General features: G+C 39.8%; 2 protein-coding genes across 5 annotated transcripts in view; one reads left to right on the top strand and one right to left on the bottom strand.

Annotated features, from left to right (window-relative positions):
• Positions 1-2,604: 2,604 nt before the first annotated feature.
• Positions 2,605-16,208, bottom strand: PGPEP1L (pyroglutamyl-peptidase I like). Its single transcript, XM_075045027.1, has 5 exons — positions 15,943-16,208; positions 13,265-13,317; positions 6,488-6,604; positions 5,779-6,008; positions 2,605-4,786 (listed from the first exon to the last, which is right to left on the bottom strand). The coding sequence occupies exons 1-5, from the start codon at positions 15,974-15,976 to the stop codon at positions 4,621-4,623; spliced, it is 600 nt and encodes a 199-aa protein (XP_074901128.1). The 5' UTR covers positions 15,977-16,208; the 3' UTR covers positions 2,605-4,620.
• A 4,889-nt stretch (positions 16,209-21,097) lies between these two features.
• Positions 21,098-26,319, top strand: part of LOC142038980 (protein FAM169B-like) — a 40,885-nt gene continuing 35,663 nt past the window's right edge. For 2 of the 4 annotated variants that reach the window (XM_075045023.1, XM_075045025.1), the window contains exon 1: positions 21,098-21,232. In XM_075045023.1, the coding sequence (XP_074901124.1) occupies positions 21,199-21,232 (34 nt within the window). In that variant the 5' untranslated portion in view covers positions 21,098-21,198. The remainder of the gene's footprint in view (positions 21,233-26,319) is intronic. The other 2 variants (XM_075045024.1, XM_075045026.1) reach the window with 2 other exon arrangements.

Genomic DNA, 26,319 nt, shown 5'->3' on the forward strand with positions numbered 1-26,319 from the left:
CTTTTTTTGTTGTGTTTTGTGCATTTTGAATAGCTTTATTCACATGGGTTTTTCATGCAGACTTCCCTTGGACAGTAAATCAAGTCGTTTGTGCATGTGAACAACTGAGAATTAATGTTGGCTTGATAGAGTCATAATATGGTTTGTAATGTTGTTCTTCCCTGAGACCACTGGCTTGTCTGGTATGGAAAATTTATTTAGAACTTCAGCTATGTTTGAATAAAGTTAAAGTAATCCAGTTTGTTTATAAATTAAAACCAAAAGCCCACCCAGCCCTGAAAACCAGCATTTTGATAAATGGTACCAAGATGTTTTAATGCAGTAGGATAAAGAATTGGTGTCACTGTGGGGAGCAGGTGGCTTTGATTTTAGTGCTCGGCCATTGTTCTCACCTGACTCGCGTTTACACGCCGCTGGGTGGCACAGAAGGTGGTTTGCTTGCAAAGGAATGTGGCTCCTGCATAAACACAGAAGTGTCAGCTGTGTGGTACTAAATAAGATGTTCTTTTGGGGGAGTGATAAAGCAGATGCAGAAGCCGAGCATGATGGAAAGTGTGAGGCCAGCCTTTGTGCACCAAGTCTTTCTCAGCGTGATGCCTCTGCTCTTTAAAGCTGGTTCCAAGTGATGTATGATTTGAGGCGTGTTCGCACTGATGCTCCTCTCAGTCTTCAAAAACAAAGGAAAGCAAGCCCAGTTTGCCAAGGCAACTGGTCACCAGATGGAACTGCTTTCAGGTCCTCTGGGAACTGCTGAGGGGTGTTCAGTACAATCTGAGTCTAAGTGAACAACACTCCTATTGTTGGTATAACTCCACACATATATATCTATATATACATATAGATATATCTGCATATGTATATCTATAATATAGATATATATATATATATTTAAACCCTTTTCATTCCATTAATACAAGTAACACTTGTTTCCTGTTATTTTGTTTGTCAACAGTGTATTTAATCACTGGGCTGAACAACAGTGGAGGAAGGTGCAAGGGATCCACTCCTTACTAACCAGTGATAAAAGCCAGATATTGCAACTTAACCCATGAGTAGTTGTGCAGACAAGAATTTGAGACTGATATGTAGAAACAACACTAGTGGCCAGGGGTGCTGAAGATACAGAACTATAAATAGGCAGGAGGGCTTCGAAGGATGCCTCGGTTCAGAAACTGGTTGCTCAGAGATAATGAACAGTCTCTGAAATTGAGCACAGCCAGGTAAATCAGAATTGAGAAAGGTTTGTGTGGAGACACACAAAAACAAAAGGATATGGAAATGGGTATTTACAAAGACACAGGGCTTGGCAGAAGTTTGAAGTAGTTTCCTGAGCTTGGTATGTGGGACAGCATCAGAGCTCAGGTATCACAATTCTGATCGTTGGTACTTGTAAATAAACCTCTGGACTTCCCAGCTGGAGTGGTAAATTCATTACCGGGAGTTTAACGGTTGTTATCATTGGTCTGTATGAATCGGTCTCAACTTACAGTTGGTCTGTTTTGCAAGTACCTGAAGACTATCACTAGTTCGTGTGTGTGCATATGCGTGTGTGTTTTTTGTTTGGTTTTTTTTTTTGTATGCGTTTTGTTGATTAGTAATCCATTAGCATTTTCAATAGGGCTTTAAGTCCAGTAGATTACGGGTAGTCAGTTGACAAAGATCTGGTTTACAAGAACTAATTAAATGTTTCATTGCATTTTGTAAGTACATAGAATAATTTTATAAAATGTTTGTAGTTTATAAATGCCTAAAATATAATTTAAGGGCACTTTTCTGTGTCTGTGTATGGATGTGTCTGTATGTGATCAGGTTTTTTTGATGGTACCAGTTTACTAGCTAGCTTTACAATATGCCAAAAAGGATCGCTAACTTGTCCAATTCATGGCATGTCCCTCTCCCCCTACCCGCCCAAGCTTTGTGTCCCAGTATACAGCGAATGAATAAAGGAGTTGGGGAAATGTTCTGTATCTTCAGTATCCTGGTCTTCCAGAGCCCTCTGGTTGGGGTGGGATCATCTTAACTGGTCATTTCACTTTACTGTCTAGGGCAGTTAACTTATGGATTACAAGAACCTCACTGGTCAGGGAAACAGAACAGGTTTTGCTGCTACCCAGTCTCACTTGTGCTGTTCAGTACCTGCTTTACGGTGGCCATGTGGTTTGAAGGATGTGACTGCGTTAGAGAAAGAGGGAAGATGGTTCTCGTAATTACTATTGAAGAACTTTGCAGATTTCTTATCACTTGAAAAGTTTGTGTGCAGCCTCTAAAGATGTTGAGCACCATTTGAAGCTTTGTTGAAATGAGCAAGGCAGGATCCCTATTTATTTTTATTTAAGAATGTTGAAGATCCCTTCCCCCTCACTCTCCCCAAATTTGACTAACCACATTGCTGAAGGGTGATTTAGATACTGTTTAAAAATCAGCTCTTCTGTTTTCTGAACCAGTGAGGTTTGAGATGAAAGGATTGGCCGGAGTTTGTCTACCTCTGGGACAAAAACAAAACTAGAAAGTGCTAAGGAATGGATGCAGTTGCAAATACAACATTTTCCAATTTTTCTTGTTTAAATTTTTTTAAGACAAAATTAAACAATAACATGGCCAATTTATTACATAAAAAGACTTGCTGTGTATAAATTATTCCTAAAGAAATTCCTGTGTTTATATTAAAATGAATCAGTAGATAAAAAAAAAAAATTCAAAATGTTTTTGTATATTCTGTTGTAAGAATTTATTCCTGTTATTGCGATATACTCGGGATTCTTTACATTATGAAAAGAAGAAACTTTGTCTATTTTGAATGGCTGAAGCTAAGGCTCCTTTAGTTTCTCTTACTCTGCTTTTTTCTAGTAGTTTCAGTACTACATGATTTAAGTTAAATAAAAGAATTCTGTATGCATTTGCCTGTTTCTGAATTTTTGTTGCTCCTTATGCAAAGCAAGTGCAGGTTAGAAAACTCACGGTAAATCTTCTCTGTTTTTCTTCTGCCCTTTTTGGCTGCATTTAATTTAGCTACTCTGAATAAATCTTAGTAGAGGTCAGTACTGCTGTTACGTTGTGTTGAAATCAAAAGTATTTTCAGCCAGCGACACCGAGTTTGTGGGCCCTTTCTTGATGGGACTTTGAGTCCTGTTTTGCAGTAGGTAGTTGCCTCGAATAAGGTAAGCATTTTTTTGAAATTTATTTGAAGAAAACCTGCTTATTTACCCTTGCAGCAATCCATAGATGAGGCATTCAGCCATCCAGCATGTGGTTATCAGTTTTCTGTAAGTGTCACTGGAAAAGACAGTGGCAAGAAAACTAGCATTATTTCAGCATTTCCAGTTCCTCTGACTTTTGTCATCGAAGTGTTGACTAAAATAAGGCACGATGGTGGCCCAAAGCTTCATCGTGTGCCCGTGCTGTTAGGTTTGTCTGTTGTCCTTTTTAATGATGTGTTGCTTGAGGAATGGGCTTTTGTTGCCCTGGAGGAATCCCAGGTGTCCAGATTAAGCTGCTGCTGTCCTGTTCTAGTGACTCTTTCTGAAAAATACCTGCTAATTTTATCTCGTCCTTGTCTGTCATGATACTAGCTATCAAGGAGAGCGTGCATTGACATTCCCTGTGTGCTAAAGGGGACGTGTGGTAAACTTCTGTCATACCCAGCTTTCATGGCACAGTTCTTGTCTACATAGTATTTAAGACATGGGGGAAGCACAGAAGTGATGTGTCACTGTCCGATTCAGAGTTTTACAATTTGGGGTCTCATTTGTTTCCTGTTTTGTAAGTAATATAATGTGCCACAGCACAGGGCTTCAACGATTGCCTTTCTTGGGACAAGTTAGCTTTTTGATTTTGATATGTAAGCCCCTGAATAGCCGTGACCTGTCCTACTGAAAGACCGTTGTCTTTGTGCTGTGCTCTGTGGAAGGACTACCGTATCCTCCTTTGGGACAGGCACTGAGCGTTTGGGGCAAGCAGTGTTTTCGAGCAGCTGAAGCCCGAATTACTAATAGCATTACAGTTCCTGCTGGATTCCAGCTTGTTGTTCACTTTCTTTTAAGTCACCCTGGGTTCATAGCCCATTTCTGATGTGGAAACCAGCATTTAGAGCAGGTCAGTAAGAGAGAATTATAACACTTCACATAACAGGATCCATATGTGTGTTTTGTTTCCCCCCATATTTACATTTTTTATGTGGGCACGTTGTACACCTGAACGATCTCTCTGGACTTGGGCAGGGGCTGAGGGGACCCCTATTCTGTCCATCTAATGCTGAATGTCCTTACGGCTGTAAGCACCCATCTTGGTTCAGCAAGTCTTCATTAATGTCTTTCTAATCATCAGAACTGGGATTAAGCAGCTAAAATGTTTTTAAGTCCAGTTTTATGCCTTCTTAAATCTGAAGCAACCTTATAATTGTTAGCACTACATGCTGCCATTCATGCATTTTTTCTCTCAAGCTTTTTACACCACAAAGATCTTGACAGTTGCTTGGGTTTTGTAAGGAAATTTCATTCAACATGGAATATAAAATCCTTTCTGTAAACAGGTTTTTAAATAATCTTTAGATATGCTTCATTTAAGAGAGAAAGGAACTGCATTCTAAGAATTCCCCATTTTTTTCTTATATGATCCATCGTACTATCTTTCTTCCCCACACTGTTTTAACATTTCTAAGATAATTGTCTGTAATGCTTTTCCTAGAAGGTCCACTGTTACCAATTTGGATAGTGGAGGCACATGGATGAAGGCTGCTCTTCCATTGCCGTAATACAGAGAAGCGTAGTAGGTATAATCGCAGATATACCTGCAATGTTCAGAACAAAACAAAACCAGAAACCTGAATTAAGTAACAGTAAACTTTGATTAAATTTAAATATTCTTTAAGTAGCCAAACCGAATCTGGTTTATGAAATTATTAAAAACATATTTGCTTAGTGAATAAAGGACATGCTGAAATAAACCAAGTTTGAGAAACGTGTTCCTTATCTGATCATTGATTTCTCAGACACCCACCTAGAAGGAACTTAAAAAAAAAAAATCGTAAGAAGCATTCTTTTCTAGGTGTCTATAAGCAATGTGAGATAAGAAAGGCAACGCAGCTCACTGGAAACTACAACCACGCCATTCTAGTAGATTACTGCAATACTGGGTTTTGTGTAAGTCATACAATCTCATCATCTGGAGGTTGGGTTTTTTCTTATCACCCTACCCTCTAACTTGCAGGTGCAAATCCTGAAATTAAGGGCCAAAATGAGAAGATTTTTGGTTGTATTTTTTTTTAAAATGAGATCATTTTCTGTTTTCTGTGTGTTCCTTTTCAATGAAGACTAGCATAATAGAAAATTGCTTCAGTACTACTGAAACACATAATGAGATCACAGACATCATTCTAAAGTTACCTGTAATTGCTCTGTTCTTCAGTGTATGTATTTACATTTTGTATCCCTCCCAGCTGGGGAAAATAGATTAAAATCTGCTACTAGTCAGTATTGCTTTCTGACTCTCTTAATAGCTCAGGTTTACTGGGGTTGTTAATCACAGGGTGTGCTATGTTGAAACTTGTTTCTTTTAGAATTTACAAATCCATGGAAAAATATCTACTGGCTGTAGTTTTTCATGAAGGCTGCTTTACATAAAATTTACATTTATCCCAATTTCCTACTTGTGCCCCTCTGAAGACTTTGCTTTAAAGCAATTTTTGTTGGAGGAAAAGTGATTGCAAAGATTCTTCAAGGTTAAATGAGTTGATTGAGTTACTTCTGCTTTTACTGTGAGACCCTGATATGCAACGTTTACCTTCCCGCATCTCTGGAAAAGATTATATCAATCCCTTCCACTGAAATGTTTTTCCAGAAAGTCTTCATATTAATTGTAGATTCAATCTTTTCCGGGCCATCTAGCATGCAACAGTCACCTTCTGGGTGAAAACCACAAGCATCCATCTCTTGGTAGCCTTTGTTCTTCCCACACTGCTCAAGGATGATGATTGCTTTGGCAGATGAAGCCAGCCCAACGTGAACAGTAAGCTGTTTTTTCCCACCAGAGTGAATAACAGGAAATTAAAAATGAGACCTGTTTTTTTAAAAACATGTAATGCAATAGTGCCAAGCATTATGTGAAATACTAGCTGCAAGGTAGGGAGTCTTGCTGTAGCTCATGCCTAAAGAAAACTTTTTGATAAGAGATTTTAAATGAGAAGAAGATTATGCTTTAGTTTGTTTGTGTTGTGTCTAGTCAGCTCAGGACTTCAGAGCTGTGGTACCTTTTTTGCAGTTTACGGTGGATTTTTTTTTTCCTTTGTTCAGTTTAAATGGCATGGGGTTAAAGCAGCATGCTAATTATTATGTGCTCCAAATTTCAGTTTGAAACCTTTATCATAGTTTTAATAGTCACTTTCCAGAGCTGTCTGATGCACTTATTGTGCAATACTCTTCTGGAGATCTTTTTAGAGATCTATTCAGAATAATAATATTCGTAAATGAAGAGTAACTTTCTAATTACTCACCAGTGGCTGAAGAGTTTTCCATATCTTGAAGACTTGCTCCTTTGCTTTTTGGTAAACAACCGGCAGCTGCATGATATGGAGATCTATGTTTTTACCAAGGCCTCTCTTGGACAGCTCCTGTGTTTACAAAAAAGCCACCATGGACTTGCAAGAGCATTGGATTTCTCAGGCTGTGATAAAGAAATTGGGCTGAACCAACTAAGAAAACATCTGAAAGAGTAGTGAAATTCATCTGATTTGTAGTAGCTCCCCCTTTTTTAACTGGAAGAGACTAAAATGTGCTAAACAATTTCCTAATGTCACGTCCATATGGAGCCATTGCTGTGTTTTCCAGAGAGATGCTCAGTGTCCAATGGGTGGGAGTGGTTATTGCTTAGGGACAGCTCCATGGGGAACCATGAAATACAGGATCTCTCAGAAAGCATCTAAATAGGCTTTGATAATAGGTAAGACCTGTTCCTCTGAAAGGTCCAGTAGATAAACCTGCACTATCAAGAGACAGAAATGAAGGAGAATTCACATTAGCTGTCCACTCAAGTGACACACAATCTGCTGTCTTGAACTGGTTCAGGTAAGCTCTGCTGGAGGTGACTGTCAACATTGAGGAAGGTTACATTTAGAACAGGTTTAATTTCTTTTTTGGTCTAGAATATGTTTCCCTAGTAAAAGGAAATGTCAATTACTGGCATGTCACTTTTCTGTCATTTACATAGAGTTGAAGTTCCACACGGGACCTTTTCCCAAAGGAAGCAAAAATTATGTCCAGGATTGAGTTGAAAGGAGCAAAGACACCCTTCAAAGCAGCAGATTGGCCAGATGGTTGGAAGATGGTCTGGAGCACAAATGTCATGTGGAAAGGACTTGAAATTATTTTGTCAGCAGAGTAGGGCTAACAAACAAGGCATAAGCCTCTAAGTAGAAGGTAGGCTGCTGCAATGGCAGGATGCAGAAGGAAGGCATCTGAGGTAGAAAGCTTTGTCCCAGAAAAGTAAAATGGTCTTTGAAAATCCCTGTTGCATTTGAGTAAACCACTATCAAAGGAGGGTACAGATGAAGTTTCTGTGGGGTAGCATAGGCAAAAGCTCATCAGCAGAGGTATCTACTTAGCCAAAGAAACCTGTAGCATTTTATTAAATGTCATTGTCTTCTCAAGTTTTCATTTCTCTCTAAGGATGCTCGTGTGGATGAGGCCCACAGTTCTAAGCTGTGTTAACTGGGAAATTTGCCCTTCAACACTGGCTTCCTATATAAACTGTTCCAATTTTCTTGTCAGCGGAAACATTGATTAGCTGTGCTCAATAAACTATTTGACACAAGCAAGGAAACAATGCCTGCAGGGAAGTAAACACATTTGGAGAACAGTGCCAGCCTTTTTTCCTCTGGGCACTGACAGTCTTTGAGAGACCATTGCATCATCTTGCTTAAGAATGCTGTACTCTGTTTTAGCTTCCAAAAAAGAAAATCCCAGCTGGTTCACGATTAGCATTTTCTTTTCTAAAGCATCTTTAATTTTAACATTTAATGAGATTCTTCCTTTTTGACTGTAAGGCTTAGAGGATTCAACTAACCATAACTTTGATACAGAATGTGGAGACCCAAGTAAGTTGTTAGGCTGTTCTCCTCTCATGCTCTCTGGATTGACATTCTGTTGTCACCATTTGTCATGGGAGAAACATGCAGAAATACTTTTGTGCAGGACAAAACCAGAAGCTGGCCAATACCAAAGAGCTAAGAATTTGTGTCAAAGGAATATAGTTTGCTATGTGCTAAGCAATTTCAGCATGTTGTCAATAATGTGTATTACTCTGTTGTCTAAGAATCCTAACCATGGGCTTACACCCCATTAGACCAGATGTTGTGCAAACATGGAACAACAACAACAACAAAAGGTTCTTTGTCTCAGCCAAGTTTCAGCCTTAACCAAAACCATTTTTGCATTTAAGGTGAGAGACAGAAGATGGTTAGAGGAGGATGACTGCATCTGGAAACTAGAGCTCACACTGGTGAGCTAAGTCAGTAAACAAGTGCCTGTCTTTTGTAGTTGAAACTTCAAAGGAGGACAAAAGCTTTGGAGGACTTCTTTGTGGGGAAAGTGGTTCAAAAGAAAGTATGAAGATTCTTTGTTGGGAAGTTCTTCTGAAAGGGAAATGAAATTCAGCATTATCAGCTGATGACCTTGAGTTGTTGGTGAGTTATGGTTGTAGTCCCAGTCCACTGGAGTTCTGGCCAATGGTGTTACACAGCCCTCCCCAAAGCAGTGATTTGCACAGAACCGTTGTGCTCAGATGCAGCGGTTGTGTGTCACATGGGGTGTTGGAAGCATCTTGAACTTTTAGAAAACTCCAGAAAATTTCACTGAATTTGTCTGAGTTTTTACTGATTTGGGTTGCAAGGAAAGGGTGAGTGGGGCAGGGGGCTGCACGTGTTAATTTTGTGGACCTCATTCAAAAAAGCGCGTGTTGGTGCAGAAAGAAAACTGGAAGTTTTCAGTCCACCCAGTCAGTCTGCAAGTGTGTTGCAAACAAAGTTTATTTGTTTGGGTTTTGGGTCATTTTTTGTTTGGTTGGTTGGTTGGTTTTAATCCTGTAGATGCTTTTTTAAAGCTTTAGGGATGTAAGAAATTTCCAGAACAGAAATGAAGGCACTAAATAGCAATGTCGTCTTAGTTTCACAGACGATGAAACTAAAGCAGAGAGGGAGAGAGAGAGATTAGATGTCAAATTTCCAAAGACCACGTGGCCAGTGGCAGGATGAAAACTGCACTCGGAGATCTGATCCTCATCTCCTGATAGCAAACATAGTTCCCAGAAGCAGTTGGAAATGTGACCTGTTCTTTGCACAAACAGTTTAATTACTATGAATGCTGTCACTCAAATTTGTGCCCTATTAACTGGGGACTTTGACCTTGATGGTAGACTGCCCTGATAGGTGGTTTAGCTGCCAAGTTGCATACAGGAGTTTCTGGAGGAGACAAAGAAACAGGGTCAGATCCAGGGTTATTAGGTGGGACTGTCAATCTGTAATAGGGAATAAATAATTCAGGGGATCTGGGATTCTGAGGGTCCCATGTGGTACTGAAGAACTAACACATCATGGTAACTCAATGTGATCTGTCAGCAAATGCAGAGTAAATACTTGGTGGTGTTTTCCTTTAGAGAGAACGTCTTGCACTTCCAGAGTTAAAAGCACTACTGGTGGAGCTTTCGTGTGTATTTTAGGAGGGTATTTCAGGTGAATGGAGTTATGAGAACCATAAAAAACTTAGTGAGACAGGTTTCTAAAAGAGAAGCTGTCTTTCTAGTGCTAGACAACCATGTTGGGCCATGTGACAGTGTCTATAAAAGCTCTGAAGCTTTTCTCAATGACCCTGAATTGACAGGTTCACCTGTACTTTCAGATCCATTTGACTATCCTTTTCCCTGAACACTCGAGAGGTACTTGCTGAGGAATGAGAACTCCGTGTATGCAATGCTGATGAAAGCCTTGTGAGTCATCTTGTGCTGTGCTGAGAACCTGGGTTCATGCAAAAACAACAGGGTACTTGTCACATTCTTGGAAAATTATATTTTCATATTACAAAACAGGCAATGCAGGACAATGCACTGCTACATAGTATCAATAAGAAAACCAAGAATTCAGAATAAATGCTCTTTCTAAACCAACAGAAATAGAGGGTTGGAGAGTTTTTACTAACATTTATCATCTGATTACTGGAGATTTCAGAAAATGAGAATTGGCTTATTCACCAAAAAGGTAGTAGTAAATAGTTAATTTGTAAGAAAAACAATGTCACGCAACCATTTTTCTGAGTGTCCAATGAGGGCATAGAAGGGCTGTGACTGTTGGATCCAGTGTGCTCACTGGATCAATCTCTGATCCTCCCTACAGCAAGAAAAGAGGTTTGGGAAAACAGCTGATTCCATCAGCAAGGCAGAGCGCAAGAGCATCTTACGGAGAAGCTGGTAACAGGGATTTTAAGGAAGCAGTGGTGCGTAAGAGCAAGTATTGCTCACAGAAGTGAAGTCATTGCTCTTTGGCAAAGACTCTATTTCAAAAAGCATGAAGGGTGAGACTATGCTTTGAGAATTAGGACCCTGGAACTCCTGTTATGTGTGTTTTTACAGGATTTCAGATGCTTTTGGTATGAGGACCCTTCTGGAATGTGAATTCTTAAGATTACATGTATCGGCATTACAACATCACTGAGGGTGCCATGGTATCCAGGCTTTTGATAAGAGCCCAGTTCATTTTGAGGTAGTAATTAGGATAGCTCTGGATAACGCTACAAAGGCATGAAGCCTGACCAATCATGTTTAGTAGCTCTGGTCTAGCTGCTCAGTACTTTCTTGAGGATGAGTTGGAGTGTACTCTTGCTTCATTCTCAGAAAAGAGACTTGGCAGGAGGGCTTTATGTCACTTTAGTGATCCATGCAGGAACCCCAAGTCAAGACAGGATTACTTCCAGATGTAAACGCTAAATTTTGCTAACTTTAATATATGTGCATAAGCTTCCTGAAGACCATAGGGCTACTCTTGTGAACAAGGCCAATGGAACAATACCATGAGATTGCTATCTAGTGTGGAGAAGCCTATCAAAATTCAAAGTACTTCCAGATTTGCAGCAAATGTCCCTGATTTGCCTGGATTAACCACCTTTGCCAGGGAATAGGAAAACTAAGTAGCATCCCCAGTATGAATACAAATTAATTCCACACAGAGGGTGTCACATCGGAGGGAAATGGATTTGTTCTCCTCCATACACAAGACCTGACATCTGTTTCATTATGGAATGCTGTAGCCCCTGTTATATAACTTCCTGGCATAGCCAGCACATGGCATTGTTACAGAAAACTCATCTCATCGGTGCATTTTTGCTTTAGGCTGTTTTGCTTGCAGATAAAGAACATGTTTTATTTTCAGCCAGAAGAGGATGGTCTTGCACCCAAAATTAGAACCAATAGGAATCAGGAAATAATGAGCAAGAACACTGTCAACTGACAAATAGTTGTGGTTTAGGCCACATGTCAAGGTGGAATTAAGGTAATTTATGGGTCTCCTGTGATGACTGGGGTGTGAAAAGCTATCATAGAAGTATTTTTGTTTCTTGTTAGCCTACAGGGATAACATCCCTCATGACTTTGAGCGGGTAATAGATTTATTCTACCAAATACCAAACTGCACTCAGCATTCTTCACCTAACAATGCTAAAATAGAAAATATGTAAGGGTTGGTGGAGTTGCTATAGCTTTGGTCTCTGGAAAAATGGACTAGCTCCTTGTTTTTCAATTGTCTTGGCTTGACTGCACTTCATTTTCAAGACAGATCTTCAGTAGCTTTCACCAAAACTTGTAACATGGTTATAGTCCTGTAGAGTCATCATCTTTCTAGCACTACTAATACTTTCTTATAGCTACCTTTTTCATTTCAGTGTCCAGAAGAATTTAAATATTTATGGGCTTATTTCAGTCTCCATAATAGAACATAGTCCCCTCAGTTTGTTTTACATGTCTTGCTTTTCATTTTTACCAGTATTATCTGTTGTTTCTTGCAGATATTGGACTAATCTTCCCATTCAGTTTTACTCTCTTGACTGTTCCCCAACTAGTTTCAGGTTTCATTGTGTTAACCTTCTTTCTACCTTGGAATTGCTAAGAACTTGTGTGAAAGACCCTCTCAAAATAACTCTGTTCATAAATATCTTATGAGAGTAACTGAACTCAAGGAAAGGCCATTGTCTGTGCTAGGGAGAATGAATGAACCTTGCATGCGACTTGTACACATACTCAACTGTTCCTACTGTTTGAACATATATACTATGACCTTTCACACTTTAGATCGAGCTAGAGTACTAAAGTACCAAACTAGTAAATTATTTCATTGTAGCAGAAATATTCTTACATACAATGTTTGGGTATTTATTTTGTAAGACATATTTAAAGACAGAAGTTATGTTATTGTTAAAACTTAGATAATATTTTAAAAATGAATAATCCTGTTCCTGAAAAATAATGTGTTTGTGGAAATTTTTGGTGTGGCCCACAAAATGTGGGTTCATGCAAACAATAATTTGAAAATAAGCAATTGTAACAGAAAAGTTTATGCTGAAAGCCAGGTATCCAAACCATGTCTTTGTATCACCCAGCTAAATTTGTTCTAATACACATATCTAGGAAATAAGCAGGAATTTTCAAGACTCCATCTTAGACCTGTTACTGCTAGTCCAAGTGTATGGAGGGGGCAGAAATCTGAATGGCCTTGTTTTCAGTTTGAACTGTAGACTTCACTGTCATTTGACAGTGGAAGCCAAAGCTGAAATGTGAAAACATACTTAGAATTGGCATGCTTTAGGTTTTGTGTTCCTGAAGTAGGCAGTAAGAACTCAATAGGCTACACTTGTACGAGAAGGAAATCACCTCACACAGACATGATACAATGAGTTGTGGTATGAGATGATCTGTTTACTGAAGACAGAGATAACCTATGGCATATGCATTAGTTGCAGAGAAGGAACCCTGGGTAAAAAATACCCTTTTTAAAAATCAAGAATAATATTTTGAAAAGTGCTTAAATAGCACAAAAAATATATTCTTCCAAATAAAACAATGTTTTACTTCTTAATTATCCTCTTTCTTCCATGTTGGGAGTCTGCTCCAGCAGGCACAATTCTGTTTGGGTCATGAGAAATTACTTTTTTGAAGGGAATGGAAAGCCTGAAAACAGTTTGTATTGGGATCTCCACAAAATAAAACACTTCTCTGACTTTTTTTTAATGCTTACCTTCACTGCTTCCCAGCTAGAATTAACCAGGTATTGTCTAAAGGGACCGAAACCTGAAAAGAAAAGTACTTTTAACCTATGCTTGCTCTGCAATAGTTGACTAGGTGCCAACATGTATGCACACACATATTTGTTCTTTATCTTTGTATTTTTGGTTATGGAAGTTGAGATTTTTAGATAGGATTTAGCCTTTATAACACTTAAGGGAATAGTATTTTCATTTTTTGCGTGCACTGATATAAGAACTAATCCTGCAATCTTTATTCATGTCAAGACTTACTTATGAGATAACCTTAACTGAAGCTGGTAAATGTACTGGAGCCAATAGGACAGATCATGTAAATCATGATTTTGGGCAAGGATCATCATCCATAGAAATACTGCTACTAAAAGATCTGGTGTTAAATACTCCCAGGTCACAGTCAATGTACCATTCTTATTGTTAAATGCTCATGAAGATATGCATGTTTAATGAAAATGTTTGAAAGAGTAAAATTTTATTTCAATTTTATTTCAAGTAATGAAAACTTAAGCTTTCTGTCAGGGAAAATGTGCTGCTTGTGGTGCTGGGCAAAATCTCTTCCTTCACTTTTTTCCCCACAGGAAAAGAGAGGAGGAAAGGGAAAAGGACTATGAATCCAAAGTATTAAACTTAATTTTATGCATCCTTTTTGTGAAAGACTTTTTTTTTAAATAAAAAGGGAAAAAAACTCATTTTGAGCTAGATGGGCATTTTGTCATGAAAAAGTTTGGTGGAAAACTCCTACTATCTTTATTAATCTCAATTACTGTTCTCAATCCAGAGCGTTGCGAAATCTTAGATACTGGGTGGGAGGAAAACAAGTTTGTGAAATGGTTTTAATACTATAACTCTTATTAAATATTTAAAAATCCTTAAATGAACAAATAAATACTTGACAGCATATGATTGCTATTTTGCACAGTGGAAAGTACTTCTATGGGGGACAATTAAGCCTAAATGCAGGCTTATGACAGCTTAATTAATGCTAGACTTTAAGAATTTCTTAATTTGTTAATACTTATTTCATAACTGCACAATCTTTTCTCTTTAATATTATGAAAAGCCTGATGGTGCTAATAGTTTCTGACAATGTTTTCCTGAGGTTTAAGTTTGTACTATGGAGTAGTAACAAGGGAAATAGTACTCATTTCACATTAACAGGGACCATAAACCCTCACTAGTCCCACTCCACTTTCAGAGCAAAATTGGAGTGACACCTACTCCATTTTGAAGCTGTGATTGTTGTGCATGTTTGCGTACCTCTGTGTGCAGAACTGTAGAATTATAATAAGGTTATCAAATAGCTCAAAATGAAATACATGCATCTTGGTGGTGGCCGTAAGAAACTACTGCTTAGGATAAAATTGTTCTGTGAAAGAAATTATGAAATGCAAGAGTTTTACAGTACTGAAATACCTGCAACAACTTGGAGAGCTAACTGGCTGAATATTATTAAGCACTATATAATAAACTGGGCTCACTGCCAGCAGGTTTATATTAGAGCAGGTGAGAACGTGACAGAGGCATGCTGTGATAATCTCTTTAACAGCTTAAAGATGGACCTGTGTCTTTAATGGGACACCCCAGTCAAACTATTCGAACAAGTAGATCTGTGCACCTAAATGGCTATCTAAGGGGAGGGAAAAACTAATAGGGTGTTAAGAAGTGCGCCCATCAAGGCTAAGTGCCTTAAATATCATAAGAGAGAACCAGATTGTCAGCCTTTTAAGAGGTTAGCAAATACCTCTTGCTCTCTCCTGCACACCCATTCAGCCCAACTGCAGTTGTCTAGAGCAAGCCAAACTAGTTCTGCCCATCTTGCAGCTATTAAAAAAAAAAAAAAAAAAGTGTTTAACTGAAAACAGCAAGATGCAAATCTCTTTGATGTAGCTTCAACCTCATTCCTATGTCCTCAGATGACCTGCAGCAGAAAATTATCCAGCAACTCACATGTCAAGATATGTGTAATGATTGCCTTTAGATGAGCCAGTGGCAACAAGAGGAATAGCGAGTAGCAGCGTTCCTTAAGAGCTTTAACCTTTTAAAGCTCAGAAGTCTCTAGCTGGTGGTTCTGCCACTGTGATTCAGCAGTAGTTAGAGCCAGCAAGAGAAGCTCCAAATTTGGTCCCTTGTGCTGCATGTTCAGGCATGCTTCTTTGGTGTATTTAAATTTAATTGTCTAGTTTTGTAGTGATGAGGCAGCATCTCCTGTTTACATCTCCCTTACCTTGCCATGAAACAGAGACCCTGAAACTTGCCATGTGTTGCTCTAATTCTGGACGCTGACTATGTGACATTGTGATGCAACCTGGTTTTCTTGCTTCAGAGCTCCTTTTGGGTAAGCTTTATCTAATACTAACCTGCACTGCCTTGAGCTATGTGGTTTGGATCAGAGAGAATGTCAACAAAGATTAAAACATGGAGAGAATGAACAACAAACCAAACTGCATGGCAGTAAAGAGGGCAGACTGCAGTCTGTTTCCTCTGACATGCATCTGATTTTTCTTAGGAAGGCACAGCAGCACGTTATTTTCCATTTGGAATTGTTAGTATGACCATTTGCTACTGTCTTCCCTCCAGGGAACTGTTCATGACAAAGATCAAGCATGTGTGCATGCCATCTCCAGCTAAAAGAATAATAAAATAAAAATCTTACCAGTTACAACCACAATGTTGGAATTTGAATCCATGAAATCTATGCTCCAGAAGGTGGAATCTTGTTGCCTTTCAGTTCCAAACAGTGTTATAATTCATTTATCTGTGGCAAACTTCTTCATTTGGGTCACCTTTTTTTCTTCAAACTGTGATGTGTCTGGATTCATATGACAGGGATGATTTGTGATTCATGTAAATTTCAAAGCAAAAATTGTCACGTCTCTGTATTAAAGATAGCAGTCTGACTGACTGGCTGACTGACTGGGACTGCCCTAAACTTCCTTTTCCCTTCTTCAGGCATGCAATACTATTTAGGAAGAACAGGAAAGGCTTAAAGAAACTTCTTGCAAAATATCCAGCAATATTTTTAATCAGAAACCTGTTTATGTACAAGTAAACAGAAAATTAATTGAAACAATTTTATTGTATCTCTCTGGATATTCTATTTTTAGCACAGCTGTAATTAATTTTAATTGTGAGCAATGACTTAAGTACAAAAACATATCTGTCTATTTCCAGTGTTCTTAGACTTTTTCTTACTGACTTAACTCAGGGGTAACTTTGCTGGTCCTTTTCTTAGCAGTTATCTAATTTACTAATATTGCTCTTATGCTTTTTATAAAAGAGTCCAAACACCTTACACTTTTAAAACCAAACACCAATAGGAAAAGGTGTGTATTTGCTAAACCAAAACATTTACTCAGTAATATCCTTGAATAGGCAACATGTTAAAAAATCTCACTCCAACTTGCAAGGTCAAAGGAACTGTAGAAGCTGGGTTATAGCTTGCTGAAACTGGTGAGTTAAATAGCTGGTCTGTCTTCATTAAACTAAAGCATGAGAACCAATAGGGGGGGCCTGAAATAAAAACATATGCACATTGTCACTGCCCAAAACAAAGGCATATGAAAGTTCTCTTGGGAATTATAACTATGTGGGCAGAGGGTTTCGCTGGGTCTTGTTTTGAGTAGGAAGTGTGTGTGTGTGTGAGAGAGAGAGAGGGAGAGAGGGGAGAGATACGCTAAGAATAGAAAGCCACTATATAATCTCAAGAGAGCTGGTAACTGTGAGACCTTAAGAAAAAAAAAATCTCTGGAGAAATCTCTTGGATTGGGTGGTGGCTGAATGAGGTTTGGAGCTGTGAGCTGTGTCTGTCATTTAAATCCTCCTGTGCTGAGACACAGAGAAATTTGTGGACTCTTAAATAAAAAGACCCCGATTCCACCATCCATTGCTTTCCCTGACTAATACAGCTTGCAAAACTAACTTCTGCTAGCTGCTGAGGCTGAAGGAGTAGCTAATACAGTAAACAGAGAACTCTCTGCAGCTTTAAATAAGGCAGAATCTGCCACTGACATCAGTGAATTACATCTAAAATTCTACAGTCTTTCATTCTCTTACATCAATTAAGATTTTTATAAATTGATTTTTCTGTGTGACCAGTTAGTAAAACTTTTCCTATTATACTGAACAGGACAATGACATACCAGTCTTCTCATAGTTATGTCCAATTTTTGGTGGTTTTTTTTTTTTTTAAATAAAAAAAAAAATTAAAAAAATCTAAGTACAGGGTGGTCTAATGAACAAAGCATATGCAAGGAATAAAGCAAGATTTAAGGTCTATAGTTGCTTAACTAAATTCCTGCATGAGAAATTATGTGTTTTGTTTGGGACATTATAGCTGCTTTATAGATATATATATATGAACAGTATGGCTTGAATGCTGTGAAATAGTAGGTATTTTATTAGATATGCTTGCATAGTGTAGATATAAGTCTATTAGATCCATGCACTCTGAAACAACTGATATTACCTTTTTGGACCATAGTAATAGTTTTCAAAGTTTTCACAACTGGAAAAAGAGAGTAGAAAAAATAGAGAGCAAGGAAGATTATTTCACTAATCCTTTATGAAGAAGCTGATAGAAATCTGGGGGGGACGCCCCCCCCAAGACACTTTTTAATGACTCATCAGTTAAGTATCTTCTTCAACAGTTAAGTTAGTCCCTTTCCATAAGTAGAGGTTTACTATTTGGTAGTAAAGATTCCAAGACCTTTCCAGTGCTGTTATATGCTTGTGCGAATGTGGGAGGAATGCTAGTGATTCGAATAAACCAGGAATTTGACAGAGTGCACTGAAATTAATTTTTGCACTGATTTAATTGATTGCTTCTGTTCCCAAACTTTACATGGATGGTAGTATACTTGGAGGAATAATGTATGTATTGCAGCTGTGCTACATTTCTGTAACAAGCAAAAAAGAAAGGATATGGTAGATCAAAAATGAATAAAAAAATCTTTTGGTTAGGCCTAAGTTCTACTGAGAATTTTATTCAGAAATGAAACCTTTTCTTTCCTCTAACATTTCTTCAGCTGAAATCAAAGCTACTCCTGAAATTTTTTGTGAAAGTGTAATTGTAGCTTTAATATTAGCACTCACATATGTATACGTGCCCATAACAATAGGTACCCAAGTCACTGGATATATGAGGTCTGTGCAAATTAATCTCCCCATCCATAATTAAGAAACCAAGCCCTGGATATTTGAAGGCAAGTCACAGGCACAGCTGACTCAGCTAAACACTGGTTATTTTTCTTCTTGCTATACACAAATGTGATTGGCATGGCACTCATCTTGAGGTAAAGAAGAAGTGGAAGCAACTCAACTATGAAAGCCCTGGTTATCACCGTGAATATTTTTCTGTGCAGTTGTCTGATAAATTTAAAAATTATTTGAACTGCTGAGTAAGAGAAAAATATATTTTCTGCAAATGCATTCTAACCACATTGCAGAACTGCCAGAACACTGCTCAAATAGCTTTTTAGTACTGACAGTAACAAGAACTGAATATGGCCCTTCATTTAGAAACAGCTCTTTAATTTTTATCTCTTTTATTATCACTTACGTATAGATTTTTTTATTTCTTGTTATTGGCAGGCACTGACCAACGTTTTAAACTGTTAAGTGGAAGTATTTAATATATTCCAATTTTTATCTCAGCTGTTCAACATTTAATGAGAGGAGGGAGAAATCAAGCTGTTATGCTATTTAAAATTAAACTATAATGGGACTTTAAATAGGTATTTCAGGATCTAACACTCTATATTTCTTTTCCATTCTAATAAAAATAAATGATCCTCAGGAAAGACTGTAGCTGGTCTTTAGGTAGATGGAATGCATTGTCACAAAAAGAGAGGAGACAAACATTTCAGTGTAAAGCTCACTGTTCCTTGTGGACCAGTGCCTCTTCTATAACAAACTCCATGGAAATGGTAAATGGAAAAATGTACCAGCACTTTCACTTACCTTTTTTGGATAGAAAGTGTTATATATTTTCTGTTGTTGCCTTACTTATATTAGTTCTTCTGCAGTTGATACCATTGGTGTATACCCAGTGCCTAGCAATAATGGAAAAAATTGAAATTTATATAATTTAAATGTAGACAAGCTGTTGGGTGGCTGTTATAATTTCAGTTCTGGTCTTGCAGTATTAGCAAAAACTAATTGCTGTGTATGGACAGATTTTTTAATTTTATTTTTGTTTATAATAATTTAATGCAGGGAGAAAATACTTTAGCAGGAGAGCATGCAACTCATAGTCAATGGGTTGCTTTTGTTCAGGTGTCATTTACCATGCACAAAGAGACTGTGTAAGCAGGATATGCACAATTTAAGTAATAATTTATCAGCTAATATGCAAAGTAGATAGCTAGGACTAACAGATTACTAGGTTAAACAGTAATATACTTACCACTCCTGATAAGAAAACTTATGAGTCTTAGCTGGCCAGGAAGTTCCCAATACGCTGGGGAAAGCTGGTCTCTGCCATTTGTTGGTATGGGCTGATCCTCAGCATTACTAAGTTATCTTTGCATTTTCTGCTTTTCTTTCCCTCCGTATCTTTTCTCCTGAATCTCTGACCAGCTAACTACTGTCATCCCAACAACAGTGCTTCTGTGACTTTAGAGTCTTGTCTTTCACAGCTTTAGCTCATGTAGTTTCTCACAGCTTAACAATTTTCTCAGTACAACTGGGGCAAGGTCACACAGCAACGCTGCATCAAACTAGGCCTTGGACCATGACACAGCCAAACCTCTAGGTTTGAGTGTGACATGAGGAGTGGTGGAAGGTACAAAGCTTCAAGTGCTCATGAGAAAGTGCTGAAATCTACTGACGTACTGTAAAGTATGGTTGTGTGACATCTGCTTTCTGGGAGTGTTAGTGTGTGGGCTGAGATTGCTTTGTCCTGTTGAGGAAAGAAAATACAAATGTACTTTAGTATGTGTCTTAAACCATTTGAAAGGAGGAGCATCCTTATGGAGTTTCTGGTCACTGTGCTGACAGGCAATGGAGTACCTAACAATAATGTGAAGCAATGAAGACGCCATCTTGAAACCTTGTCTCCAGGTCACAGCCGTGCTCCAGGATGGCGCAAGTGCAAAGGTAAGTTTGTTCCTCTGCAAATTTACTGTTATTTCTATGTACTTTTCTCTTCACCTCTTTGACTTTGATACTTGTATCTGCTGCTTAAAAAATAATTGCACCATGGTACACTCGGCTCCCAGGAGTCAACACCTGGATTCTACTTCCTAATTTTGACAACTGTCTGTTTGTTTTAATCTCTGTACTTCATTTTTATGGTTTGCAATAATGAACAGCAGGCTGCTCACCTAGGTGTTCCAAAAGCCTCTTTCACATTGAAAATCATCACTGCAGTACACGGCTGACGAATGCTATAGAAATGTCATTTCTGTACTTATTTTCCCTCGTAAACCTTCCGCCTCTGCCACCCCAGTTGAAAGAAACTGGCGTTAGCTCTACGGTTTGTCATTCGGTGCGTTTTAAATGAAGAATTTGGAGCTTGCGTTCGGAGGTTTACAAGTTAAGACGCAGCCCTGGGCTGGCCCTGAACGAAGGCCGGGCCTCGATGGCGGAGGACGAGAGCTGCCCCCTCAGCCTGCGACAACCTTTGCCGGGAGCTTGCAGCCAGCTTCCCCTCGCCTCTCCAGCCTTCGCTCCCACAGCGCCTTCGCCAGACTGTTTACAGTCACCTCCCCCGTCCTTGCGTTTCCCCAGCCGCCCCACGGCCGCCTTCTCCGCCTTCCGACGGCCGCTTTTCCTGCCAGCCAAGCCCCGGCCCGCCCGGCAGCTAACCCCCTGCGTCCCGCCCCTCCGCGCCCGCCCTCCGCGGCTGCGGGCCCGGGCCGCACCGCCACCCCGTCCGGGGCGGGGGCGGGAGCCCGCCTGGGAGGAAGTGATGGAGGCCGAGGGAGGAGGAAGAGCCGCCGCTGGTAAGAGGGGAGGGAGAGCGCTCGGGAGCTCCCCCGCGGGCCGGCCTCCTCCCCGCCGCCGGCCCCTGCCCCGTCTCTCCCCTCACGCCGCCTCCTCACGGCGGCCGCCACGCTCGCCTCGCCTCCCTCCGGCTCTTGCCCTCACGCCGGGCCGGCTGCCCACCCGCAGAGGCTGGACGGCGGTGCCTGGCTGACGCACCGCCCGCCCGGGCTGTCCGGGGGCGCCGGCGGCGCCGGCCCGCGCCTCCTGTGAGGAGCCCCGAAATGGCGGGCTCCCCGCGGCACCGCGGCCAGGCTTTCCAGAAGCGGCCAAAACGCCGCAAAACGCTTGGGCCTTGCCAGCAAAAACCTTGCTCGGTCGCCTGCGGTCATGCCCGGGCGAGCCCCGGCTCTCTGTGGCCGTCCTCCCAGCGCCCTGCTTTCGCAGGACCGCTTGAGGGAGATGGTCCGGTCCGACCCCCCGTGCACAAAGCGGGGTCAACCAGAGCGGGCTGCTAAGGGTTGGGGTTTTTTTTGGTTTGTTTTGGTTTTTTTTTTTTACCTTTTTTCTAAGCTACAGGCAACTTTTACAGGTTTTAGGCTAGTCCAAACCCATCCTGAAACAGAGAGGAACTGGCCTGATGATTGCTGTCAGCTGTGGTTCGGCAGGTGATGCTGGTGAAAGGCTCATGGCTGTTTCCAATGTGTGTTCAGAGGTCTTGCAGCACAGGTGCATGAGTTTGGGACTTTAATGGCTAAGGACTTCGGAACTACTAAAGAGCAGAGGGAATGTTGTGTAAAAACGTGTCTACATTTTTAAGGCCAAATCTCAGGCAGCATCAGCAAGTGTTTACCCTAACTGAGCAAAACCATGGTTTAACAGGGACAAAAGGAGCAGTAAACATGTTGCTTCTTGACCACAGAAGAATAATTAGTTGGATTGTTTTGGTGTAGAGATGAGATATAAAAGGCTTTCTGTGCTGCAGTGTATTTACCCTTTCTTTAAAAAGCATTCAGTAAAAACTTCCTTTGCTGATCATGAGTTGACTGTAGAACAAGAAATACATGGTTTCTAATGATGAATTTTTTTGGGGAGAAAACCACTCACCCTTCATTTCCTTTCAGCAGAAATTAAATTTACTAGTGTTTCTGACAGTAGGCAGAGCTGCTCTGCCCAGCAGAGGCCAATAGAGAGAACTCAGCCACTCGGTACATGGTGGACTTACACTGCTTTGAAATGAACAGACATTATGCTAGTTCCCAAATGGCAGTGCTCCTAGTGATTGGTAAGGGAGCTGATTTTAGGACAGGTGGATCTTCTGCACATGCTCCACTGTGAATTTCCAAGGGAGTCTGGCGTGTGTAGTGTTCCTGGTTTATATTTGACTAGGAGAACTTCCAAGAATCTCTGTTCACGCACTTGTTTGGATAAGGGCCCATTGCATCACCTCAGTTAGCTTTTGCACTGCTTTCCCTCCTGCCCTGTTTTTATACTCTTCTTTCTTAATTTGTCACGCTAGCAGGTAAATGGAGAGAAAGTGAATTTATCTTCTGAAACACATTTTAAGTTGCTGCCATTTATCTAAAGCACCTACTTCATCCCCTTCAGTAAAATAATGATGTTGTTCATTAGTTCCTCTAGCTGCTCATGGCTAAATGTGCCGTAGTCAGATCGCTCTATTTAATCCTTCCTATCAGCCACTTATGAAAGTCAAACATTTGTAATAATGCTATTGGGTTTTTTTTGGAAGACTCTCAATTCTGCTGATGTTTTTAAATAAAATATCTCTAGAAGATGGGACGTGGTTTTTCACGTCCAGGCAAACATTGTACTGTTGGGCACTTCAGTTAATGTCTACATTAAAATTGAATGTTTAGAATAGTTCTTCCATCCCCTTCCTCTTTTGGGACACCTGGTATTGTTTTTAGGTATCGTCCGAGTTTTGGCTTAGTTATTTAATTGGATATACCTATGTTTAAAATAAATATGAGTGTACAGCACACTATAAGAGCATATTGGAATCAGCCATTAGCTCTTCTTGTGCAAATGGTGCTTTTCAGTCTTAAGGTTGCACTGTGATTGAGATGCTACAACTAGGTCTTGTGGTCTGTTCCTGTAACTGTTGTTCACAGGGCAAGATTGCTTATGCTTCCAGGTTTCTGAGCCCCTTTATAGGTCCTAGGTAAACCTTACTGTTGAAAAGTAGGCCAGCTGTTGACCTAGAACTTGAGGTTCTTGTTTTAAATTCAGCCTTGTCACAAGTTGTTTTTTATTTTACACACTTCGAAAGTCAGATTTGCATGTGTTAACCATTTAACAGCAAGGCTAGGAAGGACATTCAGTGAATAACAATGTATATACGACTCTAGAGCCTGAGAAATAGTTACCAGATGAGAAACCTGTATGTCTAGTTTAACAATTGCATCAATGAAGCCTTAAATTTCCATCTGTCTCTCTAGCAAGATGGAAATCTCGCTGCCCTCCATGAAATCCATGTTAATCAGTTTACAGGCAGGAGGTCAGCACCCTGGAAGGTGGAACCACAAAATTCAGGTAATGTATAGGCGCTATATATCATGAATGTGGTCCCCACACATAGAAAAGCTACTCAAAGCTCTAAGATGAGACTCATTAACAACCATACTCTTTCAGTATAACTAAAATCTTGTGTGTGGAACAGGTAGAATTTTACTTGGACTGAGGAGTGTGTGTATCTAAGAGGTAAGGGCTGTCATAATCTCCTTGCTTTCCATGCTACAGGTAAGGCAAGTTACTGAAACCATGCTTTCTTTAACCTAAGTACATTAAAGTCTAGTTATGGTCTAGAAGGAAAGAACACAGGAAACAAAACCCTAACTACTTCCGTCAAAGAAAAAATACAGTCCAAAACCCAGCTAACAAACCTGAGTCCCTTTCCATAATAGCACTGCAGTGAATATACTCCTTCCCTTGGGGGAAGAAGTATGAGAAAACAAACAACACAAGAGAAGGTCTAGCCAGTTTAAATTTGCAGGTGGGAGGTATGCAGACATGGTTGTATGTTCAAAGAACCTATGTAGAACAGGCTGGTATGTATTTTCAATATTCTATAATGGTTGCATACTGAGAAACTCCCAAACACTTTGCGTGGCAATTCACAGTTCTGGTGTTGTCTTTGCAAAATGATTGGCAGACCCTCAGGTTGCATGTATCCGAAGTAAACTGTGTCCTGCTCAGTTACTGAGAGGTCTGTGGATGCTTAAAAATGTTGTGCTTGTAACCTTTGAAACTGCTGTCTGGTGGCTGGTCTTTATAATATTACTGACAACAGATGGCAAATGGCTCCGCTGATGTAATTCTTGCTAGTGTTTCATTCCTGTGAAGTTGCACAGTTTCAAAATCTCAGAAAGTGCCTCCATATTTTTTGTGTGTAATGATTTCAAGCCAAACTAAATAAAAACATTTTATATTATTCAAATTCCCATGGTGTCATGTGACATTTTTGTAATGATTGCCTTGCAGCAGTTTCAGATAAGTGCACGTTTGGTAGCAATTTAAGGCCTGTGTCCTTTAAGTAATGCTTATTAGTACGTAACAGATGCCATTTAGAAACATTATGCCTTTTAATAGGCTCTGCTTTTAGACTTCATGTTCTCATTCTAGGCAGACTGTGGATCAGGCAAGCTTGGAGGTATGCTGTCGTTTATGCAAAGCCTAAGTCAATTTTCTGCTCTGAAGTCAAGCCATGTGTTTTTCCTTGTTTTTCCCGTTCTGGTCATAGCTGCCTTGCTGTGTTTCCCCCCCTAGTAATATCTTTGGCTGATTGTCAAACCATTACAATCAAAACCTTTTGCATTTTTAACCACCAGCAGTGGTTCCTTTTGTCCTTACAGAAGAGCCTGTGTAAACTGAATTTGAACACTCTCAGCCTTACTGTCAAGAGCACAGCAAGCACAGTTAGCCCTCTGTTGCCAGCCTATCCTTCCTTCTCTGCTTCTTCCTCCTCCCAAAAGGAGAAAAAAGGGAAAAGCAGAGCCGTGCTGATTTTGGAGCACCTTCAAAGACATGTAGAACAGCTGACACAATGACACAGAGAAACAAGAGAGATGTTTACATATTTCCTCCACTACTTGCATCTGTTTATTAAAGCAAGTTCTGAGACAGGCTAAGAGGCTTGTGATAGCTAGTGCAGGTGATGTATTAATTTGCAGCTGCATAATAAATTTAGCAAAGTGGAAATTACTGGGGGAAGGGATTTTTTTTGTTTCTTTCCTTTTTTTTTCTCAAATTAATTGTTTTATTTTGAGATTATTCTGGCTGTACAAATTGCTCCTTGCAAGTAATTCGGAGAAAGGCTGCTGGGCTTTCTTAGGCGGACTTACGCACTCTACTGGTGGGAGCAGTAGTTTTGTCAGATGTAAAGCATTTGCAACTCAAAAGTATGTGATACCTGAAACTGGTACCCCTGAAAACCTAGACAGTTGTCTCATATTTTCATCGCTACTTCGTTTGTTTGGGGAGCGTTGTCCTTTCTGATAGCAAACCAGGGCTTTCAGGTACTCTTGGCATGCCACACATACTGCCATAGTTTGTATGACATGAAGATAAGGGCCATGCATAGTGCAGCATTAGGTTTCCCATACCTGCTTTGAATGATGGTAGTAATAGGGAAATGTATTTAATGTGGTACTTAAATGCTAGCCCTGGTGCCAGGTTGTGATAGTGAGTGTTTCAGTAATAATTTTAAATGCTCCTTGGTCTTAAAATATGGTTGCTTTCTGAAACTGTCCTAACTGTCAGTCTGTCTGGCTTCTCCCCATGGGATGAAATCATCTTCATGCTAGATCATTTGCCAAACTCAGTTGTCATTCCCTGCCATTTCACTATTCCTGGTTTATCACTATGGGAGACATTGTCTTCCTCTTTTTCCTTAAGTTATAGGATGACATTTGACCAATGCATCCTCCTTTCTTTCTTCCATTTTTGTAAAACTGGATTGAATTACCACTATCTACATTTGAACTTATGATTCATAAAGGCTCTACTGCTGTTCATGGAATCTTCTCTGTCATTTTCCTTTCATATCAGCTTCTTTGAATAATGAAGATACTTCAGTGATATATTTCAG

Source organism: Buteo buteo, chromosome 13 (genome assembly GCF_964188355.1).
Source record: "Buteo buteo chromosome 13, bButBut1.hap1.1, whole genome shotgun sequence".
Taxonomy (NCBI): Eukaryota; Metazoa; Chordata; class Aves; order Accipitriformes; family Accipitridae; genus Buteo; species Buteo buteo.

Bases quoted from the DNA above. Each gene is read 5' to 3' on its own strand.
- PGPEP1L (XM_075045027.1), bottom strand. From the start codon at position 15,976: ATGGATTCAAATTCCAACATTGTGGTTGTAACTG. The intron at 6,009-6,487 runs GTGAGTAATTAG...GGGAAAAAACAG, and splicing joins GGAAAACTCTTCAGCCACTG to CTTACTGTTCACGTTGGGCT. The intron at 4,787-5,778 runs GTAAACGTTGCA...TGAACATTGCAG, and splicing joins TTTTCCAGAGATGCGGGAAG to GTATATCTGCGATTATACCT.